We start from the raw sequence: 18,750 nt of genomic DNA, 5'->3' as shown, positions 1-18,750 counted from the left end.
GCAGTCAGCACAGCCGGCCACACAGCAGTCAGCACAGCCGGCCACACAGCAGTCAGCACAGCTGGCCACACAGCAGTCAGCACAGCTGGCCACACAGAAGTCAGCAGCACAGCTGGCCACACAGAAGTCAGCAGCACAGCTGGCCACACAGCAGTCAGCAGCACAGCTGGCCACACAGCAGTCAGCAGCACAGCTGGCCACACAGCAGTCAGCAGCACAGCCGGCCACATGACAGCCAGCATAGCAAGCCTCACAGCAGCCAGCACAGCAGCAAGCACAGCAGGCCACACAGCAGGCAGCAGCATAGCCGGCCACACAGCAGCCAGCACAGCAGCCAGCACAGCATCCAGGACAGCCGGCCACACTGCAGGTAGCATTGCCCTACTCAAGCACCTCCCCTGCCTCCTGTGACCCCCGCTTCACCACTGCTGTCGCCCCTTCTACGGTAAAACACCACCGGAGTATAAGATGCACCCCATTTTTTTTTTTACCTTTTCTATCTTTATATTTGGGGTGTGTCTAATAATCCGATGCGTCTTATAAAACGAAAAATACAGTATGTGGACTTATTATTGTGAGGTCTATCGGGTTTTTATTAGTTGTCTTTTTAAAGTGACGAAAAGTTCTACACAATGCTTTTTCAATTTTATTTTAAGAGGTAACGAAACAGCATCTAGAGGGGCCATTATAATCAATGGGGTCCCTCTGCTTCATATATACACAGGATCTATTTTGCAAATTAACTCTGTTCGTCATTTCCTCTACAGGATCATCTGCTCCTCTAATGCCGGTGTCACATGGTACGATATATCGGGCGATATGTCACCAGGGTCACGTCGTAAGTGACGCACATTCAGCATCATTCGACATATTGTACCGTGTGACACCTCCGAACGACTGTGAACGAGCAAAAATACTCACCTTATCGTTGTTCGTTGACACGTCATTCATTTTCAAAATGTCGGTCCTCCTTCTGTGATCCGGTTGTTCATCTTTCCCAAGGCAGCACACGTCGCTCCGTGTGACACCCGGGAACAACGAACACAGCTTACCTGCGTCCCGCCGGCAATGCGGAAGGAAGGAGGTGGGCGGGATGTTACGTCCCGCTCATCTCCGCCCCTCCACTTCTATTGGGCGGCCGCTGAGTGACGTCGCTGTGACGCCGAACGTACCGCTCCCTTCAGGAAGAGGATATTCGCCGCCCACAGCGAGGTCGTTTGGATGGTAGGTACGTGTGACGGGGGTAAACGACTTTGTGCGACACGGGAAACAAATTGCGGGTGTCGCACAAACGATGGGGGCGGGTACGATCGCTCGTGCGATCGCCGCATGATAGATCGTCCCGTATGACGCAGACCTAAGAATATGTGCACACAGTGTCTTCTAGATATAGATACCAGTGTATTCCCATTGTTTTTGAAGCAGAATATGCTTTAGGAAAATGTATTTTTCCTGATGTGTCTTCTTTGACGTCTCCAATGCTGCTTTTACGGTGGCTTTTTTCATTTATTTTATATATAGGATAGTCTAGATGTATAGGATTCTACTTGAAAGCTGCTTGAAGAATGGTCAGGTCGCTTCTTTTAGCCGCCACATGACTTATGAAACCTGAAGTGGTTAAAAATTACTAAACCAACATATGGAAAGCAAATTGTTTTGACATTGACTTTTTTTAGTCATTTTTCAGGTGGCTATAATCAGCCTGAAAAAGACGTTGTGCACATATCCTGAATGAAAAGGCAACCTGAATGTGCAAAGTGGCACAAAGCCTCACAAAACAAATCGTTATTTCTATGTTCTATGGATGGGGACGCATTTATCCAATGCTGCAGGTGAGACACCAGGAAAGGAGCCCAAGGTATAGAAAATCAGGAAATACAGGTTTAGGTAATGTTATGGCTTCTATTAATATGATAATCTTATGTCCCTTATGTGTAAGATGAGTCCTCTGTCTGGAAAACAAATATGGGCTAATGGAACAGTAAACCAGTTATATGTGTACATTTATATATGTTAGGATTAACTAACAAACCTAACTCAAGACCAAAAACACAACTCCCCTCCCCCACCTCAGGTCTGAAGACTGGAGAAAATCAATATATGAATTATATTATAAATAACTATATGGTTTGGGATTAGATCAGACGTGTTCACTTTTCACCATATCTGAATTTCACCAACAGTAATGGATTGTGGAGTTAGTGAAGATATGTGACGCCGACATGTCTGTACCATTGAATAACTCCCAGCTATACACAGATATACAGGTTTTGCCCTGACTAAATGCTAATTTGTATAACCTGTGGGTCGGCGGACCCTTATCTGCCTATTAATACATAAATAACTCATTACACTGAAAAATACTAAATATACAAAAAGCACTTATGGTATGTAATTGTGAGTTAACAGAAAAGAAGGTTTTTATATTAATGTTACAGCTAACATGTCGGCACATGGATAAATATACCACTGATACCTCGTGTGTAGTTCTGACCATATAGTTTTAGCTTTACACGCTGTATACTCAATATCATTATATTCAAAGGACTGGGTTTACCACCATCTTCGGGTTCTTTGTGGTACTGCATAGTTCATCTACGGCAGGGGTCTCAAACAGGCGGCCCGCGGGCCGCATGCGGCCCCTGAGGCTGTTTGTTGCGGCCCGCAGACCCCGTGACAATCGCGGCTCTATACTGAGGGTCGGCGCCGGCAGGAACTTTACTGCATTTGAATCCATCTGCGGTGCCAAGGAGCTGTCAGTTCTATCCCAGTTGCTGCTGCTGTCTGCCAATCAGATGCAAGGAGGTGACGTCATACAGCGACGTCACTTCCTTGCATCTGATTGGCAGGCAGCAGCCATTGGTCCAGACACAGCTCCTCTGCGCTGCACCGCAAATGGATTCAAATGCAGTGAAGTTCCTGCCGGCGCCGACCCTCAGCACAGAGCCGCGATCATCACGGGCCGCGACAAGCAGGTAAGGTACGTGCTCAAGTTCAGGACCCGCTGCGTGCTGGACACAGCGCGTCCTGATCGGCGGGGCCGCAAGTCTACTCCTTAGGAGACCGCAGCTGCCCGTGCCTGCGATCAGGGGTTCGGGCCGCTGCGGTCTCCTCGCTGTGCTCTGCCTAGGGAGGACGCTTCAGACGCCGCAGCATAAATTCACATGCTGCGGCCTCTGGAAGCCACACCGCAGTTCCGTTTTCACTGCGGGCCGTTCACGCACAGTGGGCATGGGATTTTTAGAAATCCCATGCCCACTGTGCTTTTACCATACATAGCAGGGTTTTGGACGCAGCTGAAGCATGCTGCATCCAAAACTCTGCAAGTACTGATCGTGGGCACACAGGGAACGGAGGAAAGGTGAGGAGATTTTTTTTTTTTTGTTTGCGTATTACTAAAAGATGGGCAGAATACTACAGGGATGGCCACAATACTACAAGGGTGGGCAGAATACTACAGGGATGGCCACAATACTACAAGGGTGGGCAGAATACTACAGGGATGGCCACAATACTAAAAGGGTGGGCAGAATACTACAGGGATGGCCACAATACTACAAGGGTGGGCAGAATACTACAGGGATGGCCACAATACTACAGGGATGGGCAGAATACTACAGGGATGGGCAGAATACTACAGGGATGGGCAGAATACTACAGGGATGGGCAGAATACTACAGGGATGGGCACAATACTACAGGGATGGCCACAATACTACAGGGATGGGCAGAATACTACAAGGATGGCCACAATACTACAGGGATGGGCAGAATATTACAAGGGTGGGCAGAATACTACAGGGATGGCCACAATACTACAGGGATGGCTACAATACTACAGGGATGGGCAGAATACTACAGGGATGGGCAGAATACTACAGGGATGGGCAGAATACTACAGGGATGGGCAGAATACTACAGGGATGGCCACAATACTACAGGGATGGCCACAATACTACAGGGATGGCCACAATACTACAGGGATGGGCAGAATACTACAAGGATGGCCACAATACTACAGGGATGGGCAGAATATTACAAGGGTGGGCAGAATACTACAGGGATGGCCACAATACTACAGGGATGGCTACAATACTACAGGGATGGGCAGAATACTACAGGGATGGGCAGAATACTACAGGGATGGGCAGAATACTACAGGGATGGCCACAATACTACAGGGATGGCCACAATACTACAGGGATGGGCAGAATACTACAGGGATGGGCAGAATACTACAGGGATGGGCAGAATACTACAGGGATGGGCAAAATACTACAGGGATGGGCAGAATACTACAGGGATGGCCAGAATACTACAGGGATGGCCACAATACTACAGGGATGGGCTGAATACTACAGGGATGGCCACAATACTACGGGAATTGGCAGAATACTACAGAGCACAATACTACAAGGATGAGCACAATACTACAAGGATTGGAACAATATTACTGGGCACAATACTACAGGGCACAAGGATGGGCACTATACTACTGGGCACAATACCACAAGGATGAGCACCTTACTACAGGGCACACGGATGGGCACATTACTACAAGATTTTGGCTAACATTACTATATGATGCTGCTAATTGTAAAACAATTACAAGAAGGTGATAAAATGTAAAAAAAAAAAAATCCTAAAGCATGACTTTTTTATTTACATTAAAAATGCTTTTCTGTATATAAACTTAACAAAAAAAGTGCACGTTTGTTATAATAAACAAGCGAAAAATGTTTACAAAAGTGATCCAAGATGTATAGAAAAAAAAACATGGATTCATTAAAAATGTTCACTTTGTCCTGCAAATAATGCGGCCCCCCTCATTTTTTTTTTCTATATGCGGCCCATACACCCAGCTGAGTTTGAGACCCCTGATCTACGGGGTAAATTCACATAGAGTGACAGAAAACGATCAGATACTTAAATATGTAATCCCACCAACTATATTTATCACTTAGCCAGAAGACAAATGATAAATGTCTGACTTTTGAGTGTTAGCACTAAAACCCTCACAAAAGGTAAACACCCGAAAGTCCCTGTGTGCAAGGAGCTTTGAATACAGTGGTTGAAATAGTCACCAATTTTCTAAGAACCGTATATATATTTCTAAAGGTGCTATTTATATGAAATTTTTTTTCAACCGATTTCAGTAACAACCCATCCAATCCACACAGGCAAAGAAATAAAACCATAGCTGTCCATACATTAAGTTATGTGTGTAATGAGAAATGACACTGGTAAAAAGTACTGAATACATGAAAAAAGAGGTGCAAAGAGCTATGGAAAGTCATGGCAACAGCAGAAATCTATGAGAAATTAGAAAGTAATCCTACCACTTAGTGAAAGATAATATCACCTGGTTCATCTGATGGCCTATAAAAAGGTTTCTCACTACCAAGATTCCACAGAAGAAACATCTCACGATGGGTAAAATCAGCGAGCTGTCTCAAGACCTTTGCAATCTTAATGTTGCAAAACATAATAATGGCATTACTTACAAAATAATTTCTTATCTACTGAAGATTCTAGTGAGCACTGTTTGGGCCATAGTCCAGAAGTGGAAAGAAAATCATTTGAAGAATTATCAAAAAAGTTGTCCAAGAGCCAAGGACCACCTGTGGAGAGCCTTGAAATCAGCAGGTACAATTTAAAACAAACAAACAAAATAAAGCAATGCACTCAATCCCTATGGCCTGTATGCACGCTCACCACGCAAGACTCCATTGCAGAACAAGAAGCATGTTCAAGCGCGTTTAAAGTTTGCTCACCAACATTTGGACCAGCCTGTTAAGTATTGGGAGAATACAGTCTGATCAGATGTGACCAAATTGAACTTTTTGGATGTCATAATACACACTATATTTGGAGGCCAAAAGACACTGCATATCATCCCAAAAACACCATATCAACAGTGAAGATTGGAGGTGGGAACATCATGGTGTGGAGCTGTTTTTCAGCATACGGGACTGGCAAACTTCATATTATTGAAGGAAGGATGAATGAACAAATGCACCAAGATATTCTTGATAAAAATCTCTTGCCATCTACGAGGATGATGGAGATGAATTGACGGTGGATATTTCAGCAACACAATGATTCCAAACACACATCCAAAGAATGTATCAATTAGTTTGAGAGAGAAAATAAAGCTTCTAAAATGGGCCAGCCAATTACTTAACCTGAATGTAATAAAAAATGTATAGAAGGAACTAAAGATCACAGTTCATAGAAGACGCACACAGAACCTTCAGTATTGGAAGAGTGTTTGTGTGGAAGAATGCCCAAAATCACACCTGAGTGAAGCATGCGACTAGTTTCCTCATACAGGAGGCATCTTAAAGCTGTCATCACCAACAAAGGCTTTTCAGCGAAATATTAAATAAATTTCAGAAAGCGTGTTCAATACATTTTTCCTGTGTCATTTCTCATTATTACACATCACTACATTTCTGGACATCTATGGTTTGCTTTCTGCGCCTGAGTGGATTAGATGGGTTGTTAACTGACATCAGTTAAAAAATTAATGTCAATTGTACCTTTAAAAATATATTTACTTAGAAAATTGGTGACGTATGAAATACTTCTTTCACCCGCTGCAGTATATAGAGAAAGTCCAGCTCACCCAATGGAGACGGCTAAATGTTAGATCGGTGCACGGAAAAAAAAGCAGGATCCCTCTGCAGCAAGACGTAGTGTAGAAAAATATCCAGCATCCAGATCAGTAGATTGGTTAAAAATCAAATTTCCTTTATTCCAAACTTCATAAAAACATAAAATTCTCCATCATGATGAAGAACGCATCACAAGGCGTGTGAGGTGGACGCGTTTCGGACAAAAAACTAGTCCTTAATCTGAGACAACACATAATACATCTGAACACATACTTATAAAAGGAACCACAGGAAGTCATGGAACAATCAAAGCTGAACAAGGCCACCTGATATGCTGAGTAATGAATCGCAGTAACCCTTACAAGACACTCAAAATTTCGTTTCTAACATTCATGCCTGTTGGAGTTCTACTTTGTAACATTAACATCCATTTTGCTTCACGGCGCAATAATAAATCATTTAAATCTCCACCTCCCCTCAGTGTCTGCACTTTCTCTATTGCATTAACTCTAAAGTGGCTCAAATCACCTCTATGTATATGCAAAAAATGACGGGAGGCGGCTGATAAACTGCGTGTGGTGGTGTGACCCACATCATAAACGTGCTCCGATATGCGGCGTCTTAAAGTTCGTGAAGTATTCCCCACATACTGGATATTGCAATCCATACACGTTATGACATAGATCACACCAGCAGAACCGCAGTTCATCAGAGACTGAATTTTAAATTCCTTTTTTGTAACAGAGGAAACAGTTTTGTCTGTATTCCACATGAATCTGCACAGCCCACAGTTTTTCTGGCCGCATTTGAAAGACCCACAAGTGGGTAGCCAATTCCTTGCAGTTATTTCATTGCCCAGAGTGTTTTTATTTTTATTCTTTTTGGAGTGATCACTAGGGGACACCCTATTAGCGATAGTTTTATTCCTCCTAGACACGAATTTAACTCCGTTTTTTAAGATGTTTTTTAACGTGTCATCTACATATAAGATCGGCAAGAATTTTTTAATGATATTAACAATCCGATAAAAATCGGTACTGTAGCTTGTTGAAAAAACAATAGGCATATGACTTTCAGCAAGAGCAAGGGTTTTTTTGGTATTATTTCTGCTTATTTTTAAATAATCCTCTCTAGTTTTCTCATCCGTTTTTTGTTTAGCTCTCTCTATATTTTTATTGGAATAGCCCCTCTTCTTAAAGCGCTCACCAATAATCTCACATTGTTTCTCATATATATGGGGTGCAGTACATGTTCTCTTCGCCCTTATAAACTCCCCCGTGGGGATGTTAACTATTACATGGCGCGGATGACAGCTGGTTGCATGTAATAACGAATTCCCTGCTATTGTTTTCCTGAAAATATCACAGTCAATTTTCCCTTCCTCCAGGTTTGCTGTCAGTAGAATGTCCAAAAAGGGGATTGTTTGAACACTATACTGATATGTAAACCGTATATTGCATGGATTATTGTTAATGTAAAAGGCGAAGCTCTCAATGTCGGCCACTTCACCATCCCACACGATTATAACATCATCAATAAATTTTTAGAACATGCTTAGAATCCTGCACGTAACTAGGTGAGATTTTTGAGTCCCCTAGCTAAAATCTCACCTAGTTACGTGCAGGATTCTAAGCATGTTCTAAAAAATTTTTCACAGGTGAAATGGCGGAGCTCTTTTTGCTGGCTAACTTGTGATGTGCAAAGTTTGTACACCTCCATCCCCCATGATCTGGGCATTTTGGCTTTAACAATCTACCTGCAAAAATATAGTAATTTTTCAGTTGATTTGCAAACTTATTTAATTGAAGTTACTTATTTTTTGTTAAAAAATATTTTTTTTTCTTTTCTGGATGATCTTTATTTACAGGTACAAGGTTGTTCTATGGGTTCTAGATTTTCACCTTCTCTCGTCAATATCTTCATGGCTTGGTGGGAGGAGGAATATATTTTTTCGGAAAAAAATCCCTTTTCTGCCAATATTTTTCTTTTTTTGAGATTTATTGATGATGTTATAATCGTGTGGGATGGTGAAGTGGCCGACATTGAGAGCTTCGCCTTTTACATTAACAATAATCCATGCAATATACGGTTTACATATCAGTATAGTGTTCAAACAATCCCCTTTTTGGACATTCTACTGACAGCAAACCTGGAGGAAGGGAAAATTGACTGTGATATTTTCAGGAAAACAATAGCAGGGAATTCGTTATTACATGCAACCAGCTGTCATCCGCGCCATGTAATAGTTAACATCCCCACGGGGGAGTTTATAAGGGCGAAGAGAACATGTACTGCACCCCATATATATGAGAAACAATGTGAGATTATTGGTGAGCGCTTTAAGAAGAGGGGCTATTCCAATAAAAATATAGAGAGGGCTTAACAAAAAACGGATGAGAAAACTAGAGAGGATTATTTAAAAATAAGCAGAAATAATACCAAAAAAACCCTTGCTCTTGCTGAAAGTCATATGCCTATTGTTTTTTCAACAAGCTACAGTACCGATTTTTATCGGATTGTTAATATCATTAAAAAATTCTTGCCGATCTTATATGTAGATGACACGTTAAAAAACATCTTAAAAAACGGAGTTAAATTCGTGTCTAGGAGGAATAAAACTATCGCTAATAGGGTGTCCCCTAGTGATCACTCCAAAAAGAATAAAAATAAAAACACTCTGGGCAATGAAATAACTGCAAGGAATTGGCTACCCACTTGTGGGTCTTTCAAATGCGGCCAGAAAAACTGTGGGCTGTGCAGATTCATGTGGAATACAGACAAAACTGTTTCCTCTGTTACAAAAAAGGAATTTAAAATTCAGTCTCTGATGAACTGCGGTTCTGCTGGTGTGATCTATGTCATAACGTGTATGGATTGCAATATCCAGTATGTGGGGAATACTTCACGAACTTTAAGACGCCGCATATCGGAGCACGTTTATGACGTGGGTCACACCACCACACGCAGTTTATCAGCCGCCTCCCGTCATTTTTTGCATATACATAGAGGTGATTTGAGCCACTTTAGAGTTAATGCAATAGAGAAAGTGCAGACACTGAGGGGAGGTGGAGATTTAAATGATTTATTATTGCGCCGTGAAGCAAAATGGATGTTAATGTTACAAAGTAGAACTCCAACAGGCATGAATGTTAGAAACGAAATTTTGAGTGTCTTGTAAGGGTTACTGCGATTCATTACTCAGCATATCAGGTGGCCTTGTTCAGCTTTGATTGTTCCATGACTTCCTGTGGTTCCTTTTATAAGTATGTGTTCAGATGTATTATGTGTTGTCTCAGATTAAGGACTAGTTTTTTGTCCGAAACGCGTCCACCTCACACGCCTTGTGATGCGTTCTTCATCATGATGGAGAATTTTATGTTTTTATGAAGTTTGGAATAAAGGAAATTTGATTTTTAACCAATCTACTGATCTGGATGCTGGATATTTTTCTACACTTCTTTCACCCGCTGTATGTGTAATCACTGTTCTATACTCGTCTATGGATATTTAGGAGTGGTACTGCAAATATGTGGTCATCTATCCCGTAGACTATGAATAGAGAAATGGTCATCCATGCCCACTTCTGCTTCATCCATACATGGAACATGAGACCCCCCCCGTTGACATGATCAATATAATCAGGATATTTATCTGCTATCCTTTGGCTGTGTGATAATTGAGTTTTGTGTGATAACGCCTTTTAAGAAACACTCAAAAGAGATTATCTAAGGAGAACCATTAATACACACCACCTTATTCAGGCTGATTCACAAAAAAAAAAATGAAAACATAATGAACATATTTTGTAATTTCTTATAACTGCTTCAGGCTTCAAAAAACATGGAGTGGAGGAAAGAATTGACCGGTCCATGCATCCGGCAGCTTCCATCTACTGTATAGATCGAAGCCACCACAAAGGACATCTGAGAAGGCGTCAGAAAACATGTTTCAGGGAAAAGACTGAAAAAACTATGTGGCCACGCTAGCCTGCACCTACTCAAACTCTCCAAATTCTCCTAAAAATTGCAAAACTCTTAAAAAAAAATTGATGGACACTTCATCAAGATTGTCATTATGCATGCTGGTGCTAATGACTGGAATATGATGTAACTAGTTCAATAACAGATGCAAGCTACTTAAGGAGAATCTATCACCAGGATTTTGCAATGTAAGCTGAGGACAGCATGCTGCAGCGGTTAAAAAAGAAAAAGCATCTGTGTTTCTCTTATCTGTGTGCTATTGTTTACTCATACTAAAGGGTTTATTGCTCTGTGATTAACATTGGTGTGACTCCTCTGTGTGGAGTGCACATACTCTGATGTGTTCACACAGAGCTTTTATTTTAAGGCATTTTTGAAACAAAAACCCATAAGGAGTTAAAAAAAACATGAGGTTTGATTGGAGAATTGGGGTTTCTGCTCTAATAACATCTGAAAAATAACTCAGTACAGGTATGTTCACACTCAATCCTCCTCAGAAACCACTTAAAAACTTTTCCAATTCATTCCTATGAAAATCCACTTTGCTGTTTATATAATGAGTTTTTGGAGGCGTTGAAAATCTTCATTGTTCACACTGGCTCTATAGATAGTCGCATACATCGTAAGCCAGTGAGTGGGAATATTGTGCTACATGCCAAAAGTAGCCATCCAAATCACACTATAAAATCAATGCCATATGGCAAATGTTTGAGGACTAAGCGTATATACCCCAGGAATGAAGATTTTGAAAGGGAGAGTAAAATTGTAACAAATAGATTAAAACATAGAGTGTATACCAAAAACAACAAAATCTTGACCAGAATGAAGTATTACTCCAGAAAGATAACAAAATACATGATAAATAAAAAATCAGATTCCCACTTTCAGCACTCAGTATAGCTGTCAATTCAAGGATATTAAAAAAAATCATTAATAAAAATATTGCAGTTCTTTATCAGGATGAAAAATTCAGTTGGATGCTTAGATAAAGGACAAAAGAGGCAATAGCATTGGAAATATCCTTTCTTCCAGCTTTTTTGTTAAATCAAGAGAACAGAAAAAAACGTGTTGTTATTTATTCAATTGTGGGGAAAAACTGCAATATGTGCCCGCTTGCTGCTAAACAGAAAAAAAATGTCATGCCCAATAATAAAACACACAATATAAAAGGGTTTCTTAATTGTCATTCTGAATATTTGATACTGTGTGGAATGTATTCCATGTGGCTTGCGGTATATAGGCTGCACTACCAGAAAAATAAAAAAAAGGATATCTGAACATTTATATAATATTTAAAAAAATAAAAAAACATCTATTCTGGGGTTATCAAGCACTTTCTGGATATACACAAAGGAGGTACAGGGTTAAAGATTCTTGGTGTTGAGAGGGTTATACACCCAGTACGTGGAGGTAACTGGAAGAAAAAAAGCTACTTAAGGCCTGCAACACACATCCGTGCCGCCGGTACGTGTTTGGGACTTTTTGACACGTACCGGCGGCACGAACACAAGTGCACCAATGTAACCCTATGGTAACAGGCACACACACGTAAAGCCACACGGAACAAGTGTCCGTGTGGTTTGTATGTGTGTGCGTTTTTTAGCATGGATGACATGTCCGCGTTTCACCGGCATCACGCAGACACGGACCCACTGAAGTCAATGGGTCAGTGTCTGCACGTACGTGACACGGATGTGTGTTTTCCGTACGGTCCGTTGTTTTTTTTGTTTTTTTTAATAAATGGTGAAACGGCTCAAGACACACGGACTGCACACGGACATGACACGTACATATCTCACACATACACGGACATGCAACATGCACGCACGGCAAGCATACGCCATCAGATTGATGTCACACGTACCGGAGAAACGAACATCCAAAACAGAACACGGACCCGAAAAACAGAACGCGAGACACGCACGTGTTTTTTGCAGACGTGTGTTTCAGGCCTAAGGGAAATGCATTGGATCTTAAAATTAAATACTAAACAACCAAACGGAATGAATTTTCAACAATATACCATCTATATATATAATTGTCTAATTCTGTCTGTCTGTAATGGAAATCCCGTGTCACTGAATGGTCGCGCCTCCTTGGCATGTCCCGCCCACCTCTCTGCTAAGCTGCCTCAGGATTGGATGTGGGTGTTGCTGAGGCAGTGGTGCGGGCAGGCCCCGTAGATACCCGACTGCGGCCTTAGCAACATGACACAGAAACTACATACATATTCTAGAATACCCAATGCGCTAGAATCGGGCCACCATCAAGTCTATATATACTGTATAATTGTCTAATTCTGTCTGTAACAGATATCCCGCGTTGCTGATTGGTCGCCCCAGCCGTCCGTGACCAATCAGCAACAGGCGCAATCTGGCCGCGAATTGGTGCGGGATTTGAACCACGCTTTGCTGATTCGTCGCACACAGACACCGCCACACACAGAAGCCTCTATAGACATCCCAGCAGCCTATATATACACCCCGGCAGCCTTTATATACGCCCCACAAGCCAAAGCCTCTATATACACCCCAGCAGCAGCCTTGCACTTTCTTCTCTTTTCATACTCTGTAGTACTTTCTCCCTCCCCTCGCTGGCCCTGCAGGCTGGAGATGCGGCTGCTTCCTCTTTCCTCCTCGGCATGTCCCGCCCCCCTCTCTGCTCAGCTGCCTCCGGATTGGATGTGGATGTTGCTGAGGGAGTGATGCAAGCTACATAAACTACATACATATTCCAGAATACCCGATGCGCTAGAATCGGGCCACCATCTAGTGCTATTATAATAATGCTATAGTATAGTTTGTTTGATTTATATTCATTTGTATATGTTATATATTATTGTCATCCAGGTGTTTGGGTTTTTTTTCCCTTTGATACATTCTCATTGGCTGCCCACGATTTTAAATGTGTCTGTACAGCTATAATCTAGTATCCATGATTAAGGGCGCAAGAGGTGATGGAAATGCATAGAAAAATGGCTTTCACAAGATGAGATGGCTGTTTTTAACATGTCTAAATAAAAAGGAATATTTTATTTGGTAGCATCCTCATTTTTTTTCCTTTGGGAACACCTTTGTATTAAAAGCATTCTAGGTCTGTGTTACTTTTTAGCAATTCAAGTAATGTTGAGATCCTTACCCTGTTGATGAAGACAAAGCAGTCCAGCATTGAGTCTTCTCTGCTCAGTAACTGAAACCATAGCATTTGTGAGGGTCGGAGATTATCCTGTAACCAGATCCTGCCATTCTGCGTCAGCTCCACTCCAGCCAGTCTGACCAGTAGGCTGCCCTGCCCGTGCCCTGTGGAGGGTGAAATATCCAGCTGACTTCAATGGTTTACTTACACCTATTTTACTAACACACACACACACACACACACTAGGTTAAAAAAATACACTTTTTCTGGGGTCTGTACCATGTGTTGAGTGCTTGACACTTAAAGAGAGTCTGTCAGCTCAAAATGACATCATAAACTAAGCACATGACCATGTAGGGCATAATGCCCATATAATAATTTCCTCTTTAAGTGCTCTGATCGCTGCCTCCATTCCAAAGAAACTGGAGATTAATCAAGAAATTGGGGGGCTTGGTGCACTGTGGTCGTGGCCAAGAAACTCAGTAAATAGTTCTGCCACTGGTTTTGCATGTCCCCGCCTCCCTCATTGGTAATTGACAGCACAGACTTGCCAGGATTGAGCACTGTCTGCTGAAAAAGCTCAGACAAGCCAGCATTGTCCATCAGTTTAGGGAACAGTGACGTTCTCAGAGCTAGAATCCCAGGAGATTGAAGAGTGCTGGCATATCCTAGCTATGCGCCGTCATGTACCGAGATAGGGATACCCATTTTAAAGTCAGCGTCTGCCAGTTATAGTGGACTTTGTTGTTTGATCCTCCATGTTTTCTCCCACAGGGAACAGCTATATACTGTATTTCCCCGTATTGTGGATCATGTGTATAGCGACTCTTTATAGAAATAATATAAAACACACTGTACTTACATCTCTGCTGTAAAGATCGCAGAATAGGCAGGCTGATGGGAACATGATCAATTTCTATTATTTCTCCATTCACCCGGATCACTTTCCCACGCAGTTTCACATTCTTCTTTATGAATTTTTCCGGGATGTCCTTAGCACTTGAAAATTTTGCTATCTAGTGAAAAAATAATGAATTGCTGAAGTACGACAAAATATAAAAAAAAAAAATAAAAAAGACAAAAGCCATTGAAAAATCTGAAACTAAGAGAAAGAGAGTGCAAAATAGTGTCTTAACAGAATATTAAAATAAAAGTATGTTTTTGTACACTCAACTAGTCTGGTTGTGAAAGTCACAACCAACACAAAAAGCACACAGATAATAGGCAGCTGCCACAGCCCCACATGTAGATATCGGCAATGCTGGAGAGTAGAAGGGGTTAAAGCCGCTCTGTCGCCAAAGGATGGAAAAAAATGTTGTTGATTTACTGAAAGATTATTTTATTCCATAGGTCTACGCATTTCGAGGTGAGGACCTCTTCTTCAGGACCACAAAAATCAGAAAAATCAACAATACCTATATTAGAATAACTGCAACTTTGTGGGCTAAATACCTCCAATTTCTTCATTAGGTAGTGTATTTTTGTGCTATTGCAGAGTGCAACTGTTTTTTTTCCTACTTTTTATATATTGCATCGTGAAAAGATACACACCTATTCACATTGGGAGGTGCTGCCAGTACAGTTTGAAGTCAGGCAAGTACCAGCATGGGAGACCGGCTGGGAATCCCTGGTTTCATTCTTTTTTCCTAAGGCCATGTGCACACGTTGCGTATTTTTCTGCGTTTTGGCTGCATTTACAATGCACTGTGTCACTGACAAAATGCATGCGTTGTGCTTCCCAGGCAAAGTCTATGAGAATCATGCAAAATCTGTGCGCACGATGCTTTTTGAAATGCAGCGTTTTGATTGTCAAAAATTTGACAAAATCTTTGCGTTTAGAAAAGCAGCACGTCAATTCTTTTGTCCGTTTTGGTAGCGTTCTACACCCATTGAAATCAATGAGTTGTTGAAAAACGCTGCCAATATGTTAAGCAGTGCATTTGCACTGCATTTTCGTTGCAATCCGCAGGTCTCTGTCAGTCGGTCTGTCTGTCTCTCTCTCCCTATGTCTCTATCTCTCTCTCTCTGATCATGTCGGTCTCTCCCTCCCACCCCCTCTCTCATACTCACCGATCCACGATCACCAGCGCGGCACTGCACGGCGTTCACACTGTGGCTTCTCCTCTTTTGAAAATGCCGGTCGCTCATTAATCCATCTCGTATTCCCTGCTTCCCCCGCCCACCGGCGCCCATGATTGGTTGCAGTCAGACACGCCCCCACACTGACTGACAGCTGTCTCACTGCAACCAATCACAGCCGCCAGTGGGCGTGTCTATATCGAGCAGTAAAAAAAATAATTAAAAAAAAACCGACGTGCGGTCCCACCCAATTTGGATACCAGCCACACGGCTGAAGGCTGGTATTCTCAGGATAGGAAGCTCCATGTTATGGGGAGCCCCCCAGCCTAACAAAATCAGCCAGCAGCCGCCCGGAATTGCATTGCCGCATCCATTAGATGCGACAGTCCCGGGACTCTACCCGGCTCATCCCGAATTGCCCTGGTGTGGTGGCAAACGGGGTAATAAGGAGTTAATGGCAGCCCATAGCTGCCACTACGTCCTAGGTTAATCATGGCAGGCGTCTCCCCGAGATACCTTCCATGATTAACCTGTAAGTTAAAGAAAATAAACACAAACGTCCAAAAAATCCTTTATTTGTAATGTAAGACAAAAAAACACCCTCTTTCACCACTTTATTAACCCCTCGAAAACACATCCAGCTCCGACATAATCCACGCAAGGTCCCACGACGCTTTCAGCTCTGTTACATTGGAAGCTGACAGGAGCGGCAGTAGAACACCGCCGCTCCTGTGAGCTCCATGCAGCAACTGAAGTGAGTCGCGCGATCGGCTGTGCTGTCTCTGAGGTTACTCACGGCCACCGCTCTCAGGTAGAGGACTGCAGCTGTGGCCGCGAGTAACCTGAGTGAAAGCACAGCTGATCGCGCAGCTCACTGCAGTCACTCAGGGGATTTGCGATCACAGGTAAGTCCTTCACGTGTGATCGCAAATCAAGCCGCGGCACATGCACAGAGCCACGCGATCACAATGAAGTCGGGTGAAGTTCATCCGAGTTCATTCTGATCGTGCAGCTCTATCTCGCAGCCAGCCATGCTCTTTTTGACAGTGCGGTCCCACTCGGCTCTGCTGCAAGTCTATGGGGATGCTGCAGAGCCAAGTGGAACCGCACTGTCAAAAATGTGCATTTTGGATACTTTTCCCACTCTTTATATGGCAGAGCAAGCATCTAGAACGCATGAATTCTCCAGGAATGTGTGCACGTTGCGTTCTGCCGAATGCGTCTCCGAACGCAGCTTTTTCAGCTGCGTTCTGAGACGCACATGCAGTGATTTACACGCTGTGGAATAGAACGCAACATGCGCACATAGCCTCATATTTAATGTGGAGTGATGCCCTGTCTGACTGGCTCTGCACTCCAACCCCCGCCATGTTCATTAGCCTCTTGTGGTCACCTGATGATCTTGTGTAGGTTTTTAAGAAGACCAAAAAGATGCAGTGTAGAGTAGGAGACCTGAAAATGGCTGTCCACCAATGTTCACCATCCAACCTGACGGAACTGGAGAGGATCTGCAAGGAAGAATGGCAGAGGATCCCCAAATCCAAGTGTGAAAAACTTGTTGCATCATTCCCAAGAAGACTCATGGAGGTACTAGCTCAAAAGGGTGCTTCTACTCAATACTGAGCAAAGGGTCTGAATACTTGTGACCATGTGATATTTCAGTTCTTCTTGTTTAATAAATTTGCAAAAATTCCTATATTTCTGTTTTATTCTGTCAAAATGGGGTGCAGAGTGTACATTAATGAGAAAAAAAATGAACTTCTTTGAATTTACTAAACGGCTGCAATGAAACAAAGAGTGAAAAATTTAATGGGGTCTGAATACTTTCCGTACCCACTGTAATATCTCTCTCTCTATATATATATACACATACATATTATATATATATATATATATATATATATATATATATATATTTTACAGCGGGATACCTTCTCATTCAAAGAGTATTCTTTATTTTCATGAAAATTGTAGATTCACATTGAAGGCATCAAAACTATGAATTAACACATGTGGAATGAAATAATTAAAAAAAAGTGTGAAACAACTGAAAATATGTCTTATATTCTAGGTTCTTCAAAGTAGCCACCTTTTGCTTTGATTCCTGCTTTACACACTCTTGGCATTCTCTTGATGAGCTTCAAGACGTAGTCACCTGAAATGGTTTTCACTTCACTGGTGTGCCATGTCAGGTTTAACAAGTGGGATTTCTTGCCTTATAAGTGGGGTTGGGATCATCAGTTGTGTTGTGCAGAAGTCTGGTGGATACACAGCTGATAGTTCTACTAAATAGACTGTTAGAATTTGTATTATGGCAAGAAAAAAGCAGCTAAGTAAAGAAAAACGAGTGGCCATCATTACTTTAAGAAATGAAGGTCAGTCAGTCCGAAAAATTGGGAAAAGTTTGAAAGTGTCCCCAGTGCAGTGGCAAAAAACATCAAATGCTACAAAGAAACTGGCTCACATGAGGACGCCCCAGGAAAGGAAGACCAAGAGTCACCTTTGCTGTGGAGGATAAGTTTATCTGAGTCACCAGCCTCAGAAATCGCAGGTTAACAGCAGCTCAGATTAGAGACCAAGTCAATGCCACACGGAGTTCAAGCAGCAGACACATCTCTAGAACAACTGTTAAGAGGAGACTTTGTGCAGCAGGCCTTCATGGTAAAATAGCTGCTAGGAAACCACTGCTAAGGACAGGCAACAAGCAGAAGAGACTTGTTTGGGCTAAAGAACACAAGGAATGGACATTAGACCAGTGGAAATCTGTGCTTTGTTCTGATGAATCCAAATTTGAGATCTTTGGATCCAACCACCGTGTCTTTATGCAATGCAAAAAAGGTGAGCAAATGGACTCTACATGCCTGGTTCCCACCGTGAAGCATGGAGGAGGAGGTGTGATGGTGTGGGAGTGCTTTGCTGGTGACATTGGGGATTTATTCA

General features: G+C 42.3%; 1 protein-coding gene across 1 annotated transcript in view; it reads right to left on the bottom strand.

Moving 5' to 3' along the window:
* The window catches only part of C3H3orf33 (chromosome 3 C3orf33 homolog), a 48,581-nt gene that overhangs the window by 11,397 nt on the left and 18,434 nt on the right, over positions 1-18,750 (bottom strand). Inside the window, exons 3-4 of the mRNA XM_075338578.1 lie at positions 14,594-14,747; positions 13,735-13,895 (exon numbers count right to left, since the gene is read on the bottom strand). Of these exons, the coding sequence (XP_075194693.1) occupies positions 13,735-13,895; positions 14,594-14,747 (315 nt within the window). The remainder of the gene's footprint in view (positions 1-13,734; positions 13,896-14,593; positions 14,748-18,750) is intronic.

Source organism: Anomaloglossus baeobatrachus, chromosome 3 (genome assembly GCF_048569485.1).
Source record: "Anomaloglossus baeobatrachus isolate aAnoBae1 chromosome 3, aAnoBae1.hap1, whole genome shotgun sequence".
NCBI classification, from domain to species: Eukaryota; Metazoa; Chordata; class Amphibia; order Anura; family Aromobatidae; genus Anomaloglossus; species Anomaloglossus baeobatrachus.
This window is presented reverse-complemented; position numbering and strand designations above follow the sequence as displayed.